The sequence below is a fragment of the Xiphophorus maculatus genome, chromosome 14 (assembly GCF_002775205.1).
Source record: "Xiphophorus maculatus strain JP 163 A chromosome 14, X_maculatus-5.0-male, whole genome shotgun sequence".
Classification (NCBI taxonomy): domain Eukaryota; kingdom Metazoa; phylum Chordata; class Actinopteri; order Cyprinodontiformes; family Poeciliidae; genus Xiphophorus; species Xiphophorus maculatus.
Window position 1 is genome coordinate 1,011,828 of NC_036456.1, and position 20,575 is coordinate 1,032,402.

A 20,575-nucleotide genomic window follows, 5' to 3' on the forward strand; every position below is an offset into this window, starting at 1 on the left:
TAAATGCATCTTCTAGCTTCGGAAGAGCATAAGCATCTTTAATAGTTTGCATGTTGAGTTTTCGATAATCAATACAAAGACGTACAGAGCCATTTTTCTTACGAACCACCACAATGGGTGAGGCAAATGGAGACTCGGATTCACGGATTATTCCAGACTCAAACAATTCTTGCAGATGCTTTCTCACAGCATCAACATCCTGTGGATGTATAAGGCGTGGTCTCTGTTTAAATGGTGTCGGGTCAGACAATCTTATCTGATGTTTTACTTTGTCTGTTCGACCAAAATCAAGGTCGTGTTTGGCAAAGACCTCTGGTATGTTGTTGAGCTTTGAAATGATCCGACTTTTCCATTCTGGTGTTAGAGGTGATTCTCCAAAATTATATTGAAGCGGAGTTGTTAATGGCGCTGCAGACTCATGGATTTTGACACTATGCTCTTTTGAGATAACAGACTGGAACGCAGCAATCTCTGCAATGGCTGCTCTGGCGGGGATGATGACAGGATGGTTTGACTCATTAGTTACCACAACTGGCAGATTACAAGGCCGATGTTGAGGTATATTAATGAGACAGGTGTTAACCAAAAGTCCGCCAGGCAGACAGGAAGAAGCTGGGTATTCAACAACAACCACCTTCTCTTCCCTCAGTAACCGTGCGGTCAAACATCCCTCAAGAACAACAGTTTGACCAGATAATATTGTTTGTGGTTGGTCAGACTGCAGAGTTAGGACAACTGGATTTTCAGATGTGGTTTGAGTATGCCTGCGCTGCAGGATCTTCAGGACAGTTTGATACCCAAAGGTAATGGGCTTAAAAGTAGTAGACTGGCTCTCAAGGTGCTTTTTGTAAGCAATGTCAAGGGTATTTGTGCCTACTAGTAAAAGTGGATGTGTAGTTTTGGTGTCTGGAACCACCAAAGCTAGGGTGTCCACATCAATTGGTGAGCCAAGAAATTCAGGTGGAAAAGTCAAATTTAATTCAATGTACCCAAGGTATGGCACATTTTGACCATTAGCACCCTCAACTTCCAACAGACTGTTCAAAGGCATAATTTCATGGTCAAAAAGGTGCATATTATAAAATGAATGTGGTACTGTAGTGACTTGCGACCCACTGTCAAGAAGACAGCTGAAGGTGGTTCCTTTTATTTGAATCTGGCCCATGCTCTTCATGCCAATAAGACCCTTGGGTAATACACAAGACAATTCAGAATGGGGTTTGGGACAGCTAATAGTAGCAGCTCCTGAGTGTCCCTCAGCAGAAACTGCATTTAGTTTAACGGCTGGCTCGAATTTTTTTCATCCCATGCTTGTTGTTTCTGACGGAGCTGTCTCTTCTTATGTTCCACAAGGCCTGGATTAGCTTTATTACTACAATGGGAAGAAATATGACCATCTTCACCACAGTTAAAGCAATATCCTGCCTTTGGTCTTCCAGCAGTCTGAGGTGAGGTAAAACTGGTACCTGGCTTAGACTTGGTCTGCCGTAACTCTGATTTTACACTAACGGATGTCTTTTTAGACATAAAGGAAGACATCTGTTGTTGGAGTTGTTGAATCTGCTTTTTTAATTCTTTCAGTTCTTCATTAACTGTCTCATGACCACAAGAGCAAGTACTTTGAGACTGAATGGTCACTTTCTGTTTAGATGACTGGATGTGCTTTCTCATTAGAGATTCTTTAGCAATTTGTCTGTCCTCTTCTGTTCGGAGTGACAACAGGAGTTCAGAAAATGGTGGAGGATTGCTTTTCTTTTCCTCAAGCTGTAACTTGGAGATAACTGAATTGTCCCAGCATCCACGACAGAACTGTCTAAGTAAATACATATCCTTGTCTCTTGGTAATATTCCTCCTCTTTTTATTACTGTGCTGAGAGTCAGCTGCAATCGCTGGAGATAAGAGGATGGCCGCTCACCAGGATTCTGGAAAATGTTCAGAAACTGAGCAAACAGCTCCTCTCCATCTTGTACTGTTTGAAAAGCTGAATCAAGGACTTGAAGAAGGGTGGAAGGTGATGCACCCGGGCTCAAACATTTAATCAAATCGGCAGCTGGTGATAACAAACTTTCAACAATTCGCCGATTAATATGCAGTCTGGAAAGGCTGGGATCAGCAAGCAGCAACTCTATTTGGGATCGCCATGAGTCATAATCCGCTTCATTGCTTGGTTTTGGAATTTTTCCTGAAAATGAGCGGAGTTTAAGTGAGGATGTAGAAAAGTCACTATTTTTTACAACATACTCCACCACAACTTTTTGAACATTCTGTGGAATAAGGTCATTCCCTGACAAAGAAACTCTCTGGATTGGCGGTGTAGGAGAGCGGCTAGCTCCAGGTGGCTCTCCCTGCCAATCAGTATATGAATGGGTTGGAGGGGCTGAAACCGCTTGAGGCACAGATAGCAATGTCTGCTGGCTTTGCACAGGTTGTGCTAAGGTGAGGATGTCATCTTTCTTGTCCTCATCATCTCCATCATCACCTCCTGCCATCTCCAAATGTGTGCTGATTTGGTCCATCACACCTTTAAGAACCTCCTCAAATCGTTTTCCGCTTCGCGTAGCTATGTTCTTCAACTCATCAATGTAATCCATGGGGGAACTGCTGCTACTCACTGCGGCTGCATATTCTGAAGCAAGAGAGGTAACATGAAATATCATATCTAATCTGGTTCGAGAAGGGTAATCATATGGGAAAAGGGGTTGTAATGCAATTAATGAAGAATCTTCTTCAAAATCGACAATCAGGTTTTTATAAAATGCACTTTGTGGATCATTAACATGAAAAACCTCCTTTACTGCACCATAACATTGTAAACGTTCAACTATCTCTTTTTCATCATCATCGCTCTGAGTGCCAGTAACTAACACAGATCGTTGCATGTTTAAACCCAACTGAGTAACGACATCCATTTTTCTTTTTTTTTCCTTTTTGTTACTAACATCCAAATTAAAGATACTGTGGAGTTGTTCAATTATTCACCCATTACAAGACTCCTGGCTAGCTCGCCACTTGTAGCGCTTTCTTCACTGCGCAGCTCTGACTGCAAGTTGTAATATTAACCAGCTTATATAATTAGAACTAGGTACGATACGGAGTCATGATAATGGTGAATAATTAATACAACTGATGCAAAAGTAAAGTTAATACTGCTATTTATTGCAGTGGCTATAATAACAATAATAATAATAATAATAATACCAAAACAACAAAACAATAAATTTTCCAAAAAAACGGAAGGAGGAAAAAAAAACAACCCAACAAAATAATTATTATAATCAGTGATATGTCAGAATCCAATAGAGTCCACAATAAGTCCAAAAGCAAAAAGGAGACAAGTATTTTCCCCTTGCAATACTCCTTAAGAGTTTTAGTTCATTTCCTGTAGGAAAAAATGCAGTTCCGTTTCCTACCACCAGGTGGTGGGTGGGTAGCTCGCCATCTTCCTTCGTCAAAGAGGTGAATCCAAGGAAGAAAAAAAACCTGACCTAAAAGGCCAGATAACACATTTGGTTCATTTGTACTAAAGGGGGGGCAATAAGACTGTTAAATACATTCTTCCTATATTTTAACAACATCAAGAAAAAAGAAATCCTTTTAAAAAAGTGCACTTCATAATTCAAGTTCAAAATCAATTAAGTAATCTAATTAGCAATCATTACAAACAACTAATATTGAATCAAATCAATCGACTTAAAATGTGATTGATCAAAGTAGCTACAAACTAAATCATATTAGGTACCAAATTCCATTGTTGCACCAACATGGAGTGCAAACACCAATAAGAAATCATGAAAAAAATAATCAAATCTAAAATTGAAAAACAAACCCTTAAATGTTAAAGGTGTGGTCTTTAATTCGGCTGCCATTAAGCAAGTAATAAGTAGAACAATTTGATGTGAGCCATTGATTGTCGAGTTGATTTCTAACGCTAACTAGCGGAGCAGAACGAAAATAATTCCCCGTTTTGTTTTATACTCACCGTCGAGTAATGATTGCCTGAGGAGGTGTGGTAACTTGTTCGATTTTGGCAATAGATCACAACCTGAGTGGTTTAACGGGAGGCAACATTAGCGGCGCGATCAGTACAGCTATTATACAACAACAGTCAGATGACATTCAACACTCACCGCAAATCTTCAAGTCTCAAAGACAAAACAACCGATGAGTCAATCTAAGCGCTCTGGTTGTTTTATAAACAACCGATCAGACAGCCAACAATGAGCAGCAGCAATGTTTGGAGAAAAGAGGAGAAACCCGGAAGCACACAACAATCAATTTAAAGGGGCAGCTCAAAGGGAAGGTGATTGGGTCATGGTGGTCACCTGGGTTACACAATACTTTTGCGTTACCTCAAAAGTATTGTGTTCCCTCACAAAAAAAAAAAATCCTCCATGTCCCCTAGGGGGCTCCGTAGATAGCAGTTCTTTAATAGTGGTAACATTTAAAAAGTAAAGTTTAGCTTCTTTCTGGGCAGCTTTTTCTGCTACTTCATCAACTGTTTGTACAGTGCAGAGCAGATCACATGAAACAGATAGAAAGCTGAAACAGTCAATACGATTTCACTGTGAACGTTGCTGTGAAGGGTAAAAAATCATAAACATTATCCTAAAATATTGTTATGAAAGTCACAGACATACATAGACAATAATTTATTCTGAGGTTGGGGTTGTCTGTGCAGCACGGTACGTTGGTAGCAGACCATAAAGGGGTATCGGAAGTTCAGTTTCGTCATTGATTCCAATGCTGATTCTTTGGATTCACCATGTTTCTGTTCTGGAAACGTCACACAAACTCAACCTAAAGCAGACTTGTTTGGAAGAGAAAACTGAACTTGACAAAAATGAGAAATGTCAAGTGTAGGTTAAATTTAAACTGTCCTATCATTTATTGTGTCTCAAATTTAAACAATATTTTTCAATGCTGGTGAAATTAGTAAGATTTGGATACCACAGAACTCTGACCGTCAGACTTATTCTTTCATCACTTGAAGCTAAGCCATCATCATACAATACCATTTCTTTGCATCCTCTTTGTTTAGTACTCCACTAGATAACTTTAAGATGACCAATCTCATATCTATCTAAGCCTGGTGCCTGTTCTTACCTTTTCTTTGTGATGGCTACAGTTTACTGTATATATGAAGAACATATGTTCATATTTGTGCTTTGTACAGGAGTCCAGCGAGAGTGCCAACACTACCATAGAGGATGAGGATGTAAGAGGTAAGAGGCTGTGGACATTTCTCCTGCTTAAACCTTGGTTTGGTTTTTCTCTGACTCTTACTTGTGTGTTCAATCATTGTGTATTCTCAAATGTTATCTTTTTGTAAATAAGTTTTAGTCAGTTTATACGTATTAGCTGACACATACAGGAACATGGAGTAATTGATCTAGATCAGGGGTGTCAAACTCCAGTCCTCAAGGGCCACTGTCCTGCAACTTTTAGATATGCCTCTGTTGCACCACCTGAATAGAATAATTAGGTCATTGCAAGGGTCTGGAGAACTGATCTACACAAGGAGGAGGTAATTAAGCCATTTCATTCCAGTGTTTTGTACCTGTAGCACATCTAAAACCTGCAGGACACCGACCCTTAAGGACTGGAGTTTGACAACCCTGATCTAGATGCTGTATTAGTGAGTCTTTTAACTACAGTTAAAATGAGCTTGGTGCATAGTGATGGACTGTTTAACTGACTGTGATGGTTTGTGCAGTCAAAAGAGAGCCAGGCACAGGTTTAAATTCAAAAAGAGTTGTTTCTTTTATTTAACCCAAAACAAAAACTTAGGTAAATAATGAAAAAATACAAAATTGGGCCCATAAAAGAGGTCAAAGTAACAGAATTCAACTCAGACTGACTCAAAGAAACAGACCTACCTAAATGAGACAAAGGAGAAACTTAAATACTGGCTGATCAGGCCACATAGAAGACACAAAGGGGAGAACACACAAAACCTAACTGAAGCTAACGTAGGAATATGTCATTCCCCCCTCTTGATGATGAGTAGTGTTATGAACCAATTTGCAGTCTCAGGCTTGCTGCGCCCCTTCTCCACCTTTTTGTTCTCCTGAAGGACTGGAGCAGCCGACACTGAAGTTACTCAAACAACAAACAAAGGTTAAATCAAGCAAAACATAACAGTGTAAACTAAAATTTGCGCACTTATTCCAGAATACAGTGTTATTGATGTTTCCTTCTAAACAAAACTAGTTATTCTGTAAATTAAATCCTAGACTTAAAGAAACCCAAATATAAATGTGGTGAGACTGACTGAACTATTAATTGAGAAGGGTGGAGAAAGAACTATCAGTGTGATGGCTGTAACTGCAGCCATCACACTGACCTTATTATTTGGATGTTCCAGAAAGAGAAAGTGTTTCACTAAATGTTTGGTCCCTCTGGGGCAAGCAAAACAGAAATAGAAGAAAGAGAATTTAGCTTCAGTTTATTAAAAGGACAGTTTTGAATGAGTTTGGACATTGTAGATAATCATACAGCAGTTCACCTGCCAAGTATAAGTATTGAACGCATCATACATAGCTCTTCTCTCGCCCATCCCTGGTTCCCCCATGTTGGGTGGGTAGCTGTTCATCTTCAGCTTGGGTCTTCTACCAGAGTCCTGGAAGCTTCTGGGCTCTTTGTAGTATGTTTTGTGTTTCCAGGACTACACTCTTCTGGACTGAGATCTCTGTTTCTTCAGGCATATTTTAGAAAAAAAAATCTATTGTGTGAGGGTCACTGCCCCTAGTTCTCCAATGATCATGGGCACTACAGTTGCTTTCAGGTGCCAGACTTTCTTTAGGGGTGAGCCCTTGGTATTTCTCTGCTCTCATTTTCCTAATATGTGTTTTGCTTGTGATGGCCACATGAATCACATCGGCTGTTCTCTTCTGCTTTTCAGTAATCCCAATGCCTGATTAATTTGCCATTACCATTTTGTTATTTTGTATCTGGAAGGTTTTTTTGGGGGGTCCTCTTTCCACAACAGTGATTCTCGTAACTTTCCATCAGGTTGTTTATTGTGGGCATTTGAAAGTACTTAAATCTTTTTGTTTGCATAGAAAATGGCAATTCTGATAATGAGGTGTTGTATTGGTTTTGCTCTGTTTAACCATGAGTTATTTTGACTGGCAAATTAAATCAATTTTACTATATATTGCAATTGATTTGCTAGGAAATAAAATTGAAAGTTGGCTGCCTCTAATCCTCCAAAAATTCTTTTTTTTTTTTGCAAAGTTGTTAGTGATATTTTAGGTTTTTCATTTTTCCAATAGAACTTAGAGATACATGTGTCAGTTGATTTAAACCAGTTTTGTGTGGGGGTAATTGAGAGGACTGAGAATAGATAACCAAGTTGTGGAAGTATCTTTGTTTTAATTGTGGATATATGGCCGATGGTGACAATGGAAGGTTTGTCCAGCATTTAAGGTCATCTTCAATCTGTTTAGCTAGCGAGGTTGCCACCAGGCTTTACTTGTGCCCCCACTACCATACCATACCATACCAACTTTATTTATAAAGCACTTTAAAACAACCACAGCTGATACAAAGTGCTGTACATCAAAACACAACATAACAATAAAAAAAACATAAAATAAAAACTTACAGTTTAAAAACAAAAAAAAAACATACAATTTAAAACTAGATCCCGCTAGAGTTAAAAGCCAAATAAAATAGATGGGTTTTAAGACGAGCTTTAAAAGTGGACAGTGAAGGGGCCTCCCTGACCTGCAAAGGCAAGTTGTTCCATAATTTGGGGCCCATGACAGAGAAAGCCCTGTCCCCCCTGAGCTTCCTTCTTGATCTCGGTACCTCCAAAAGCAGCTGATCTGCGGACCTAAGAGACCGATAAGGTATGTATGGGTGAAGAAGCTCAGAGAGGTAAGCCGGGGCAAGATTATGTAGTGATTTAAAAACAAACATAAGAATTTTAAAATGAATTCTAAAATATACCGGCAGCCAGTGAAGTGAGGCCAGGACAGGGGTCACGTGTTCCCTCTTTCGAGTTCCTGTCAGCAGTCGTGCAGCAGCATTCTGTACTAGCTGCAGACGTGAGAGCAGCGACTGACTAACTCCCAGATAAAGTGCGTTACAGTAATCCAATCGAGTTGAAATAAAAGCATGGATCACTGTTTCAAAATGCTGCCTGGAAAGAAAAGATTTCACTGACGCCAATCGCCTTAAATGATAAAAGCTGGACTTAACCACGGCTCTGATTTGGCTATCCAATTTAAAATCACTGTCCACCTTAAAACCAAGATCTGTAATAACAGGTTTAAAATAAACCTCCAAGGGTCCCAGGTCAACAGAGGAGGACTCACAGGAGCCACTGGGTCCAAACACCATCACCTCTGTTTTGTTTTCATTAAAATTTAAAAAGTTCAAGGCCAACCAAGCTTTAATATCACCTAGACATGCCAGGAGATGTTTGATAGAATGTACATCCTTTTGCTTCAGGGGCAAATAAATCTGACAATCATCAGCGTAACAATGAAACGAAGCTAGGCTAAGCATTGCTTATTTTTTTTAAGTCTTTACAAATATTTGCGTTTTTAAGATTTTATAGCTGGTGTTCAGGTATTAATCTTCCAATCTTTTAATAACATACAGTCATGGCCAAATGTTTTGAGAATGATTCAAATGTTAATATTTACAAAGTCTACTGCTTCAGTTTTTATAACAGGAATTTGCATATACTCCAGAATGTTATAAAGAGTGATCAGCGTAACAGCAAAAAATTGCAAAGTCAATATTTGCCTAGAAAATGAACTTTATCCCCCAAAACACATTTCAACTTCATTGCAGCCCTGCCTTAAAAGGACCAGCTAACATTGTTTCAGTGATTGCTCCATTAACACTGGTGTGGGTGGTGATGAGGACAGGGCTGGAGATCAATCTGTCATGATTAAGTAAGAATGACACCACTGGACACTTTAAAAAGAGGCTGGTGCTTGGCATCATTGTTTCTCTTCTGTGAACCATGGTTACCTTGAAAGAAACACGTGCAGTCATCATTGCACTGCACAAAAATGGCCTAACAGGAAAGAAAATCGCAGCTAGAAAGATTGCACCTCAGTCAACAATCTATCGCATCATCAAGAACTTCAAGGAGAGAGGTTCCATTGTTGCCAAAACGGCTCCAGGGCGCCCAAGAAAGACCAGCAAGCGCCAGGACCGTCTCTTAAAAGTGTTTCAGCTGAGGGATCGGGCTACCAGCAGTGCAGAGCTTGCTCAGGAATGGCAGCAGGCAGGTGTGAGTGCATCTGCACACACTGTGAGGCGGAGACTCTTGGAGCAAGGCCTGGTCTCAAGGAGGGCAGCAAAGAAGCCACTTCTCTCCAGGAAAAACATCAGGGACAGACCGATATTCTGCAAAAGGTACAGGGAGTGGACTGCTGAGGACTGGAGTAAAGTCATTTTCTCTGATGAATCCCCTTTCCGATTGTTTGGGACATCTGGAAAACAGCTTGTTCGGAGAAGACAAGGTGAGCGCTACCACCAGTCTTGTCTCATGCCAACTGTAAAGCATCCTGAAACCATTCATGTGTGGGGTTGCTTCTCAGCCAAGGGAGTCGGCTCTCTCACAGTCTTACCTAAAAACACAGCCATGAATAAAGAATGGTACCAGAATGTCCTCCGAGAGCAACTTCTCCCAACCGTCCAAGAGCAGTTTGGTGATGAACAATGCCTTTTCCAGCATGATGGAACACCTTGCCATAAAGCAAAGGTGATATCTAACTGGCTCAGGGAACAAAACATAGAGATTTTGGGTCCATGGCCTGGAAACTCCCCTGATCTTAATCCCATTGAAAACTTGTGGTCAATCATCAAGAGACGGGTGGACAAACGAAGACCTAGGAATTCTGACAAAATGCAAGCATTGATTGTGCAAGAATGGACTGCTATCAGTCAGGATTTGGTCCAGAAATTGATTGAGAGCATGCCAAGGAGAATTGCAGAGATCCTGAAGAAGAGGGGTGTACACTGCAAATATTGACTTGCTGCATTAACTCATTCTAACTGTCATTAAAAGCTTTTGTTACTCATAATATGATTGCAATTGTATTTCTGTATGTGATGACAACATCTGACATACACACATGAAAACCAGAGGGCAGCAGATCATGTGAAAATATAATATTTGTGTCATTCTCAATACTTTTGGCCATGACTGTATAATTATCAAGTGATATTTTCAAATTTCTTGTCAACTTTAAACATTTTTTAACTCAAAAACACGACAGGCCACTGGAGGAATGACTGCCCTAGTGCCCAGCCACCAGGCTTAGCAAGTTTTCTGAGGGACACTTTGGGGTATGAACAAATAATTCTGACAGCCTGAGGAAAGTATTTATTCCTAGATATTTGACATTCAGTCCGTTACAATATCAAGTTTCCAGGCTTGATATTTATTTCTCGATTATTAATCAGCCTATTCTTGTTTTTGTTAATGGAACTGAAAGGCACTGAATTGTGCAACACCTTGTTGAAACAATAATTACTGAGAATATTAATTTTAATACGTTTTGTTGATTTAAAAAAAAATTATTATTCTTTAACGAAGCTATAAACGTTTAGGATCTTGTGAATATCTAGTGAATATTTTTGATAAGCCGTCAGAAGAGGAAGTTCTGGTCTCATCGTCCTGGCGGCGTTCAGTTTGTCACCTTACTGTCGAGATCTACTCAAAACCTTCCCGCGATCGACCGGTTGAGCACCCTGATCTACATGTACTATCAGTTGGGTTTTTGTTTTTGGTAAAGTTGGCCACTGGCTAGGAGGGAGTTTGTGGATCTGGCCTGCAATTAAGTGGAAATCTATTGAATATCTGATATACAACTCAGCATCCAAGCAAATGTTGAAGTTTTGCACTTTGATATTCAACTAATGTTTGGACTTGTAGGACCATTTCTGCCATTTTTTTCAATGTTAAGCACTTTTACTAAATGTGCTTGAACAGCCAGCAAAGGCCTTGTTAACTATCAGGATTCTCAGCAGCTGACAAGTAGCAAAATATCTTTAAGTTTAACAAAAGATATGGAAGAACTCAAGCTGTCATTGAATGTTATGTCAGAAGAACTGAGTCAGGTGGTGAAGCAACAAACATGTCTGATGCGTTTGATTGGAGAAATTCAACAACTGAAAGCAATTATCAAATAAAAGGATGAGAAGACAGAAGAGTTGGAAAGAGAGTGGAGGACCTGGAACAGTTTGCAAGGAAGGAGGACGTGGTGAAATCTGGACTCAAGACGACGCACCGCACATACGTAGGACAACAGCAGAAGACAAGAAAGGGGAAGATGCACCACAAGATGAACTAGTTTCTCTTGAACAGGAAGTTATCAAGTTCTTCAGCAGCAAAGGGATTCTGCTGGACAGTAAAAAAAAAAGACCAAATATCATCCTTTGATTTGTGAGTACAAAACACAAAACTGAACTGCTAAAAGTTGTAGAAAAACTAAAGGGAACAGATGTGTTTGTGAATGAAAACCTCACAAAGAAGAATGCAGAGATTGCTTACCAAGCCAGGATATTGAAAAAAGAGAAAAAAATACAGGCAACATGGACCAGGAATTGTAAGACACTGATAAAACTTAATGGTTCTCCTGAGCAAACTGAGGTTCTAACCATGAGAAATGTTGTTGAGCTGGAGAAATATAGATGAACATTGACTAGATACTGCTGGAGTTACAATTTCTATGCTTTGATTTTTTGCATTTCTGTTTTGTTTAGTTCTGAACATACTGATGGAAGTGAAGAATATATCATTTAGTCATGAGTCAAAGAATTAAATTTAAGTGTTTTGATCTTACAGATCATAAATTTTATGATCCAACTGATATAGACCCAGAGACCAATTCCAGTTATAATACTGAACAGCACTGTGAATATTATTCTGAAGACATTATTAATGTCAGGTCATTAATTCACTTTAATAGTAGGAGTATGCACAGCAACTTTTCTCAGATAAAAAGCTACCTTGAAAAATTTTATGATAAATTTAGTGTGGTAACAATCTGAGGGACACAATCTGCTGGACGGTCTGGATATCAAATGTTCAGTCTTTATAGGTTCAACCAAAGAAGAGGTCAATCAATCAAATTTTATCTGTATATTTCAGCAGCAAGGCATTTCAAAGTGCTTTACATTATTACAAACACAGAAACACAATGCAACATAGAATCAACAATCAAAACACAACATTAAGTCAAGTTCCATCAATAAATTTGTAATTGATTACGTTTCAAACGTTCCCTAACAGTGTGGCAGCATAGAAAAGAGGTCCTGCGTCGCTAGATATAAAACCCCCCCTAATCCAAGGTTTAGCGCGTTAAAAGTTACTCTCTCTCAAGAAGAATGAGTGGGGATAAAAACAAGAAGGGACGAGTCCAGTCTCGGAACTCGGAAATGCGACACGAAAGCAAAGCCTGCGGAGCACACGCGGTCGAGGAAGGAGATAAGATGGCGGATGAGGCCTTGCCTGCTACAATTAGCTCACTAAGAAAGGTGGTGAGTGAAGTAATGGCGGAGGGCATGCGGGACCTCAAATCAGAAATGAAGAAGGAGTTAGCGCAAGTGAGAATGAGCTTAAAGGAGGAAATTAAAGTCCTATTGACTTTGGACCTGTTTGACTGCAAACAGGTCCAAAGTCATCACAGCGGAGGCGATCAACAATCTTCTGTCAACGAATATAGTGGGACCACGACGCGTTGGGAGCGCGCCTGGCCTGCGACAGAGCGCACGGGAAAAGCTGAAGGTGTTTCAGCGGCCAGGCGGAGAGGACGTTGCTATGGTGGAATAATCTTCCTTATCCCCATCGAAGAAACATTTGATCATCTTGCAGCGAGAGAAGTAGACCATCTGATTAGTACCAGTGTGTCACGGGATAGCTGTCTCTGCGCAGGAGTATGGTGAGGACTGTGAGCCCCCCCTTCATAATTGGAGTAATGAAGAACCGATGCAGGTGACTCTTAAATTAGTTTTTTCAGTTTCCTTCCTTTAAGTAGGCAACTAGACAGGAGGCCCACTTAGTGGCACTTCCCCCTACATTAAGAGGAATACGGGATCCTCCTATTTGGAAGACCTGTTCATTGTTATGACAAGTTCTGTTTTTATGTATTTCTGTTCTTTGTGTGTTCTGAGGGCTAGGAGTGTTGTTATGCAGGTGGAAAAAACATATTGGTGTCTAGAGGATATGCAGTGTTATAATATACAGACGCTGAATGTGAATGGTATAAAAAATCCCATTAAAAGAAGCAAGATCATTTCAAAGTTTAAACGAGAGCAGGTTGGCATTGGTTTCTTACAGGAAACACATTTGTCAAATGAAGAACATGAGAAAATAAAGAAAATGGGTTATAGAAAAACATATTTTGCTTCTCACAGATCGGGGAAAAAAAGAGGGGTAGCCATTCTTATATCAAACAACATCGGATTTTATTTTATTTCAGAACATAAAGATAAAGAAGGCAGATTTGTGTTGTTAAAGGGGAAGTTGGAACAGGAAAAGATCACCATGTGTAATATATATGCTCCCCCCGGTAGTAGTATAGATTTCTTTAAGGAGGTATTTAGTCTTGTGGCCGCAGAAGCAGACGACACATGTATATGTGTAGGCGATTTTAATTTACTCCTAAACCCAAAAATAGATACAACTAGCAGAGAGCGAAGAAGGACTCACTTAGAAAAGCAATTCAATAAAATCCTTCAGGAATTGGGACTCACAGATATGTGAAGATACTTCCATAAACATGATCGTAGATTTACTTTTTACTCTACTAGGCATAACATACAGTACATACTAGAATTGATTATTTTTTTATGTTCAATAGGGACCTTCACAGAGTGAAAGATTGTATAATAGGCCAAAGAGACATTTCTGATCATTCTGGGTTAAATATGAAAATTAATTTAACTAGAAATCCTAAACACACTTTGTGGAGGCTCAACACAAGTTTATTAAATAGTACTGCATTCAAAACAGAAATGAAAGAGGAGTTTAAAAGTTACTTAGAATTTAATGATAATGGGACAGTTAGCCCTACAATTCTGTGGGATGCGGCTAAAGCATATATTAGGGGGGAAATAATTGCAAAATGTACTAATTTGAAGAAGATTAGAGAGAAAAACCTAACAGACTTGCAGGAAAATTTAAAAAGACTGGAGCAACTGCATTCAATTAACAAATGTCCCTCCTTAGAACAAATGAGGCATACTAAGCAGGAGATTCACAAAATTTTAAGTGAGGAAATTGAAAAAAAACTTAAATATATGAGGCAGAGGTACTATGAGGCAGGGTCTAAAGCTGCCAAGGTGCTCTAGTGGAGGCTTAGGAAACAACAGGTGGAAAACACAATTTATAAAGTTTGGAACCCAAAAACTAACAAAATAACTAATAAACTTGACAAAATTCAGAGATCATTCGAAGGGTATTATGCAGCTCTGTACACACAGCCAGACAAAATGGATAATCAAACAATTCAAACTCCTTGGATCTTCCATCTCTGGGAAAAAAACCAGAATGACAAGTTAATGGCAGAAATATCAGCTGAGGAAGTTGACCGTGGGATATCAAATCTTAAGGCCAGCAAATCACCGGGCTGTGATGGGTTCCCTCCTGAGTGGTATAAGGCCATGAAGGAATCTGTTCTCCCACTATTAAAGGCTTCCTTCAATTACACCCTGGCAGGGGGCGCTCTCCCGTCATCATGGCGAGAAGCGTTTATATTGGTCATACCAAAGGTGGGGAAAGACAAAACGGACCCTAAAGGGTATAGACCAATTAGTGTTTTAAATATAGACTACAAACTATATGCTGCAATATTAGCTAAGAGATTAAGAATCCTGATGCCTTTCCTGATAGATGAGGATCAGACGGGCTTCATTGGTAATAGACAAACGCATGACAGTATAAGAAGGGCCGTTAATGTTATTGATCACATATTTAAAGAAAAATCAAGTGAACTCCTTCTCAGCTTAGATGCCGAGAAGGCATATGATACTGTAGGGTGGGAGTTTTTGTTTGTAGTAATGAAAAGATTTGGGTTTTGCGATCAATTTATTAAATGTATAAAAAATATGTATACTTCGCCAAAAGCAAGAATTAAAATTAATGGAAGCCTTTCGAATCAAATAACATTACAACGAGGATGTAGGCAGGGCTGCCCATTAAGCCCTCTACTCTTTAATCTTTTCATCGAACCACTGGCTCAGGTTATTAGAGAGGAGTCTGGGTTGGAGGGGGTGACAATAGGGAATGTGGAAAAACAAAATATGCTTGTATGCGGATGATGTTCTAGTAGTAATTAAAAACCCTGAATCTGGTATTCCATCACTTATGAACATTCTGGAAACATATGGCAGACTCTCAGGTTATAAACTCAACATACAAAAGACTCAAATTTTGACCTTCCATTTTGTCCCATCAAAACAGCTAATAAATAGTTATCAATTCAATTGGCATCAACTACAAATAGAGTATTTGGGTGTTATACTAACAAAAAATTTGGCTCAATTATATGAAATTAATTATAAACGAATAAATAAGAAAATATATGAGGACCTGGACAGGTGGAGCCTGCTTCCCCTTGACTTCGGCAGCAGAATCCGAACAATAAAAATAAATGTTCTTCCAAGACTATTGTACATATTTGCAGCACTTCCAGTAGAGGTTCCAGCAAAACAATTTAGGGATTGGGATAAGCATTTTTCAAGCAATAAAAGGCCAAGAGTAAGATACTCGACCCTGCAGCTGCCTGGGGATGAGGGCGGGATGGGCCTGCCTTGCCTGGTGGATTATTACTTGTCTGCCCAGATTAAACCTCTGGTGTACTGGTGTAATCCAGCCTATGAGGCTAAATGGAAAGACATTGAGCTTTCTCTGTTGGACTTTCCCATACAGTCTGTTCTGGGATGCCTGGATGGGCTGCCCCAGGTATACCAACTACAAAATTTATGTTTGAATGTCTCTTTGAAAAAGTGGGCAGAGGTGGTTAAAAAGTTTAATCTCCACAAACAGATAGCAGTATTGAGTTGGCCTGCGTACCACCCGTACCACCGCGTTTCCTCCCAGCATCGATAGACCACAAATATAGAAGATGGGCGAAACAGGGAATCACTGCATATAATATACAGGATATTATATTCTGTGATATAATTAAAAATGGGGAATTAGCAAAATTTGAGGATTTGTGCCGGACTTATGAGATGGGCAGAGAAGATTTCTACCGTTATTTGCAGGTCCGAAGTTTCTTTAGGAAGGAAATCAAAACCCCTGACCTGGATGCAGAGCCAGGAATATTACAAAGATTTATGGATTCATATGCTGGCAAAAATACAAAACTTAACATCTATGAATAAGAACTCGACTAATTATATTAGACAACGATGGGAAAAGGAAGCAGAAGTAATAATTTTACCTGAGGCTTGGATGCATATTTGGAGGAACACTCTGTCTACCACAAATTCCTTAACATGGTGCAATTTCGGCCGGAAGAACCTAATCAGATTTTTTATTACACCGAAGCAGAGATCGAAGCTGGGTGGTTCACAGCTCTGTTGCTGGAGGGAGTGCGTTGTGGTTTCTGCGGGCTGCTTTCATATTTTTTTGGATTGTCCTGTGTTGAAGACTTTCTGGAGGGATGTTAATCGAGTAATCTATGAAATCCTGGGTATAACTTTAGCCTTTTCATTTTCCGTTATGTACCTCTGAATACTTCCTGAGGGACTCAGTAATGGGGAAGCATACTTGCTGAAGATACTTTTGATTGCAAGCAAGAAAGCGATTACTAAATGTTGGCTCCAACCTAGACCTCCAACTCTGAAGCTTCTTGTGAATATTATAAACCTGATCCACGATATGGAAATGTTGACTTTTACAATACGGCTCAAGAAGGAGAAAGGAGAGAAACTCTGGGAAAAATGGGATCATTTTATTGCCAAAGGTGTGTAACAGATGATGTTGTGACTCCACATCACTCGGACAGACACCTGGGAGTTTTCCTTGTTGCTTACCATTAGTGATTTTAAACAGTGATTTCACTGTTTAAAACATTGTAACATTGTAATGTCCATCAGTGTGAATACATACCACCTGCCCTAGCCCTCATGTTCGAATGTATGTAATTGTATGTTTAAAAATTTAATAAAAATAAAGTTTAAAAAAAAACAATGTAGACAGCATTTTAATGGGCTGCTGGCACAAGGCTCCATACACCTCTCACGGAATTTCAAGCAGGGACTCCGCCGTCCCTCATGGATTTTTGTGCAATTCTATGGTACCTGTTAGTGTCTAGAATTTACAGGGTTTGTGTTACGCACAGTGACCCTCAGTCACTCGCCATTTTTCTTCCGGCACCAGGCTCCATACACCTCTCATGGAATTTCTCTCTGGGACTCCGCCGTCCCTCATGGATTTTTGTGCAATTTCAACATAGAATCAACAATCAAAACATGACATTAAGTCAGATTCCATCATAAAATTTTTGTTTGATTACGTTTCAAATACAATCCTAAACAGGTGGGATTTTGGTTGAGATTTAAACAAAGTCAGTGTTTCAGCTGTTTTACAGTTTTCTGGAAGTTTGTTCCAAATTTATGGTGCATAGATGCTGAAAGCTGCTTCTCCTCAGGTGATGATGAAACTGTTTGTTAGGTCTGGATTGAGATGTACGGTTATTGCTAAAATGACACTTTCAGTTGACAACTTGATGGAATGTTTATCTGTTAAAACTGAGGGAGCAAATGTTCACTAGTCGTGTTTATTGAACTCCTGGCTCTTCCATAGATGAGTTTAGTAAGAAAATATTAGAGACGTATGAAAGGCACAATGAAGAGTTTACTTTTACTTGTGGAGATTTTAATATTGATTTGTTGAAATATAAAGAGAATACTAAAACAACAGGATGTATAAATACAATGTTTCTATCCGTTAATCCTAAGACCTACTGTACATGAATAACTAAAGACAGTGCGTCATTGATTGATAATGTTTTTATAAATAAGTTCAATGTGAAAACAAAAAGTGGATTGTTGGTCACTGATATAACTGATCATTTGCCATGTTTAGTATGTTGGATATTAGTAATCAGTTTAACTTAAATATGACAAAGTAAATGACTAATTTAGTTAGAATAAAATCACCTGAAGCTCTGGAAGAAATGAAAGTAGAATTATTGAAATATAATTAGCTAAATGTTTATGTTGATGTTAATAAGTCATATAATATGTTTTTGGAAATATTTGTCAGAATTTACAATTATTATTGTCCCCTTAAAGAATATAAACAAATATTTAAAAATAGATCAACTCCCTGGATGACAGAGAGTTTGGAGAAGGCATTTAAAAAGAAAAACAAGTTATGTAAGGATTTTATTAAGAATTTCAGGAAAACTATAAAATGTATAAAAATAACATCAGTACTGAGAAAGGAAAGCAGGATTATTATGATAGGTTGCTGCAAAAATACTGCAATGATATTAAGGGTACATGGAATATACAGTAGATAATAGTATTATTAAAAGTAAAAAAGATAGGAATTTCCCAATATGTATTAAACACAACACTATAGTGGAAAAAAGAGGATATTGTTGAAGACTTTAATAAGTACTTTGTAAATATTGGTCCTAATATAGTAAACGGATTGGAAAAGTTAGAGATGGAAAACATAATTAGTGTTGTGTTTTTTTCCTGGGAATAGAGAGTGAAAGTGAGGTATAGTTAAAAATTTTAAAAATAAGAAATCCAAAGATTGTAATGATATTGATATGGCTATTGTGAAAGAGGTAATTTATAGTATTATTAAATCTCTCACCTGTATTTGTAACAGGTTATTAACTGGAACCTTTCCTGACAAAATGAAGATTGCAAAGGTTTTTCCAGTCCATAAAAGTGGAGACAATCTAATATGAACAAATTAAAGGCCGATATCATTCCTATCACAATTTTTAAAAAATGTTGGAAAAATTATTCATAAAAAGATTGGACTCCTTTCTTAATAAACATAATATACTGAATGAGCAGCAGGAACAACTGCTCCACAACTTTATGGAGTTTGTGGAGCTCATTGCTGCAGCAGTTGACCAGAAGCTTAGTACCGTAGGTGTGTTTATTAACCTATGTAAGGCATTTGATACTATTGACCATCCATGACTATTAGGTAAATGTGAACTGTATGGCCTATGGGGGGTTACTTATCAGTGGTTAGAGAGTTACTTGAGTAATAGATTACAATATGTACAAATTAACAACACAAAGTCACAAACAGACATAGTGAAATCTGGTCTTCCTCAAGGCTCAGTCCTAGGACCTAAATTATTTATACACTCTTTAAACGATAATTTTGCAGTATCCAGTTTATAATGTTTGCTGATGATACAAATGTCTTTTTTTATGGAAAAAATATGGATGAAATAATAAAAACAGTAGAAAAAGATTTAGCTGAGTAGAAAACATGGTTTTATTACAATAAATTGTCGTTTAATGAAGGAAAAACTAAATTCATGGTATTCTCTGGTAATCAGATCTATAATAATGTAAAGTTATGCATAAATGGAGTTGAAATCGAAAGAGTTTATGAGACAAAATTTTTAGGGATTATTATAGACAATAAACTCAGTTGGAAGCCTCACATAGAATATATTAGAAATAAAGTTGCAAAAACTATTGGAATATTGGTTAAAATAAAAGATTTAATAGATGCTAAAGGCTTGCGTATTATATATTCCTCTTTGGTTATGCCTTATTTGTCTTATTGCTCAGAAATGTGGGGAAATGCAAGTAAAACAACCATTGATATATTAGTTAAGTTGCAAAAACAGCTATAAGGCTTATTAATAAGGTGGGATACCGTGAACCAACTCATAAACTCTTTATTCAAAGTAATACATTAAAATTTAAAGATATTGTTTATATAAAAATACTGGAAATAATGTATAAAGCATTGAATAAAAGTCTTCCTTCTGGTATTCAGAAATGATTTAAGCTAAGAGAAAATAAATATAATTTGCGAGGTTTGGATAAAGTCTAGATGTGTTTCAGTTATTGGTGTGAAATTGTAGAATGAATTGAATGATGATTTTAAGTTCTGTCCTTTCTTGGTGAGCTTTAAAAGAGATTTATAAAATGTAAAATGATCAAATCTTATGCTGTTATGTATGTATTGTGAAGATGTCCTGGTGGGTTGTTGGGTATAATAAAGGGTAGGCAAGAATAAGCCTGGCTTCAGCCTACTCCTTTTTTTGGTAAATTATGCGTTTGTTTATTGTTGTTTTTTTCCTTTTGTTATTTTCTTTGTTAATGTGAACAATTTACCAAAATAAAGTGATTGATGATGATGAAAGCCAATTTGCTCTGAGTGAATTAATGTAGGAATGTTTGTTTATTCTTGCTGTGAGTGCTTTAGTAATAATTTGTAGATTTATGTTCATTAAGTTCAGTGCATGGTAGCATCGGGTCCTTATTGGGTTTCAAGAGTAATGTTATGAAAGCTGTGTTCATCTGTGGTGGTACCATAAAATTAGATTTGATTTCATTTATTACCTTACAGAAAAGTGGTGATAAAATGAGCCAGAATAG

The 20,575-nt window shown here is 38.1% G+C and overlaps 1 protein-coding gene across 9 annotated transcripts in view; it reads left to right on the top strand.

The window, feature by feature from the left end:
- The window catches only part of LOC102220401 (calcium/calmodulin-dependent protein kinase type II delta 1 chain), a 130,042-nt gene that overhangs the window by 94,102 nt on the left and 15,365 nt on the right, over positions 1 to 20,575 (top strand). For all 9 annotated transcript variants that reach the window (XM_023346310.1, XM_023346309.1, XM_023346313.1 and 6 more), the window contains one exon: positions 5,175 to 5,223. In XM_023346310.1, the coding sequence (XP_023202078.1) occupies positions 5,175 to 5,223 (49 nt within the window). The remainder of the gene's footprint in view (positions 1 to 5,174; positions 5,224 to 20,575) is intronic.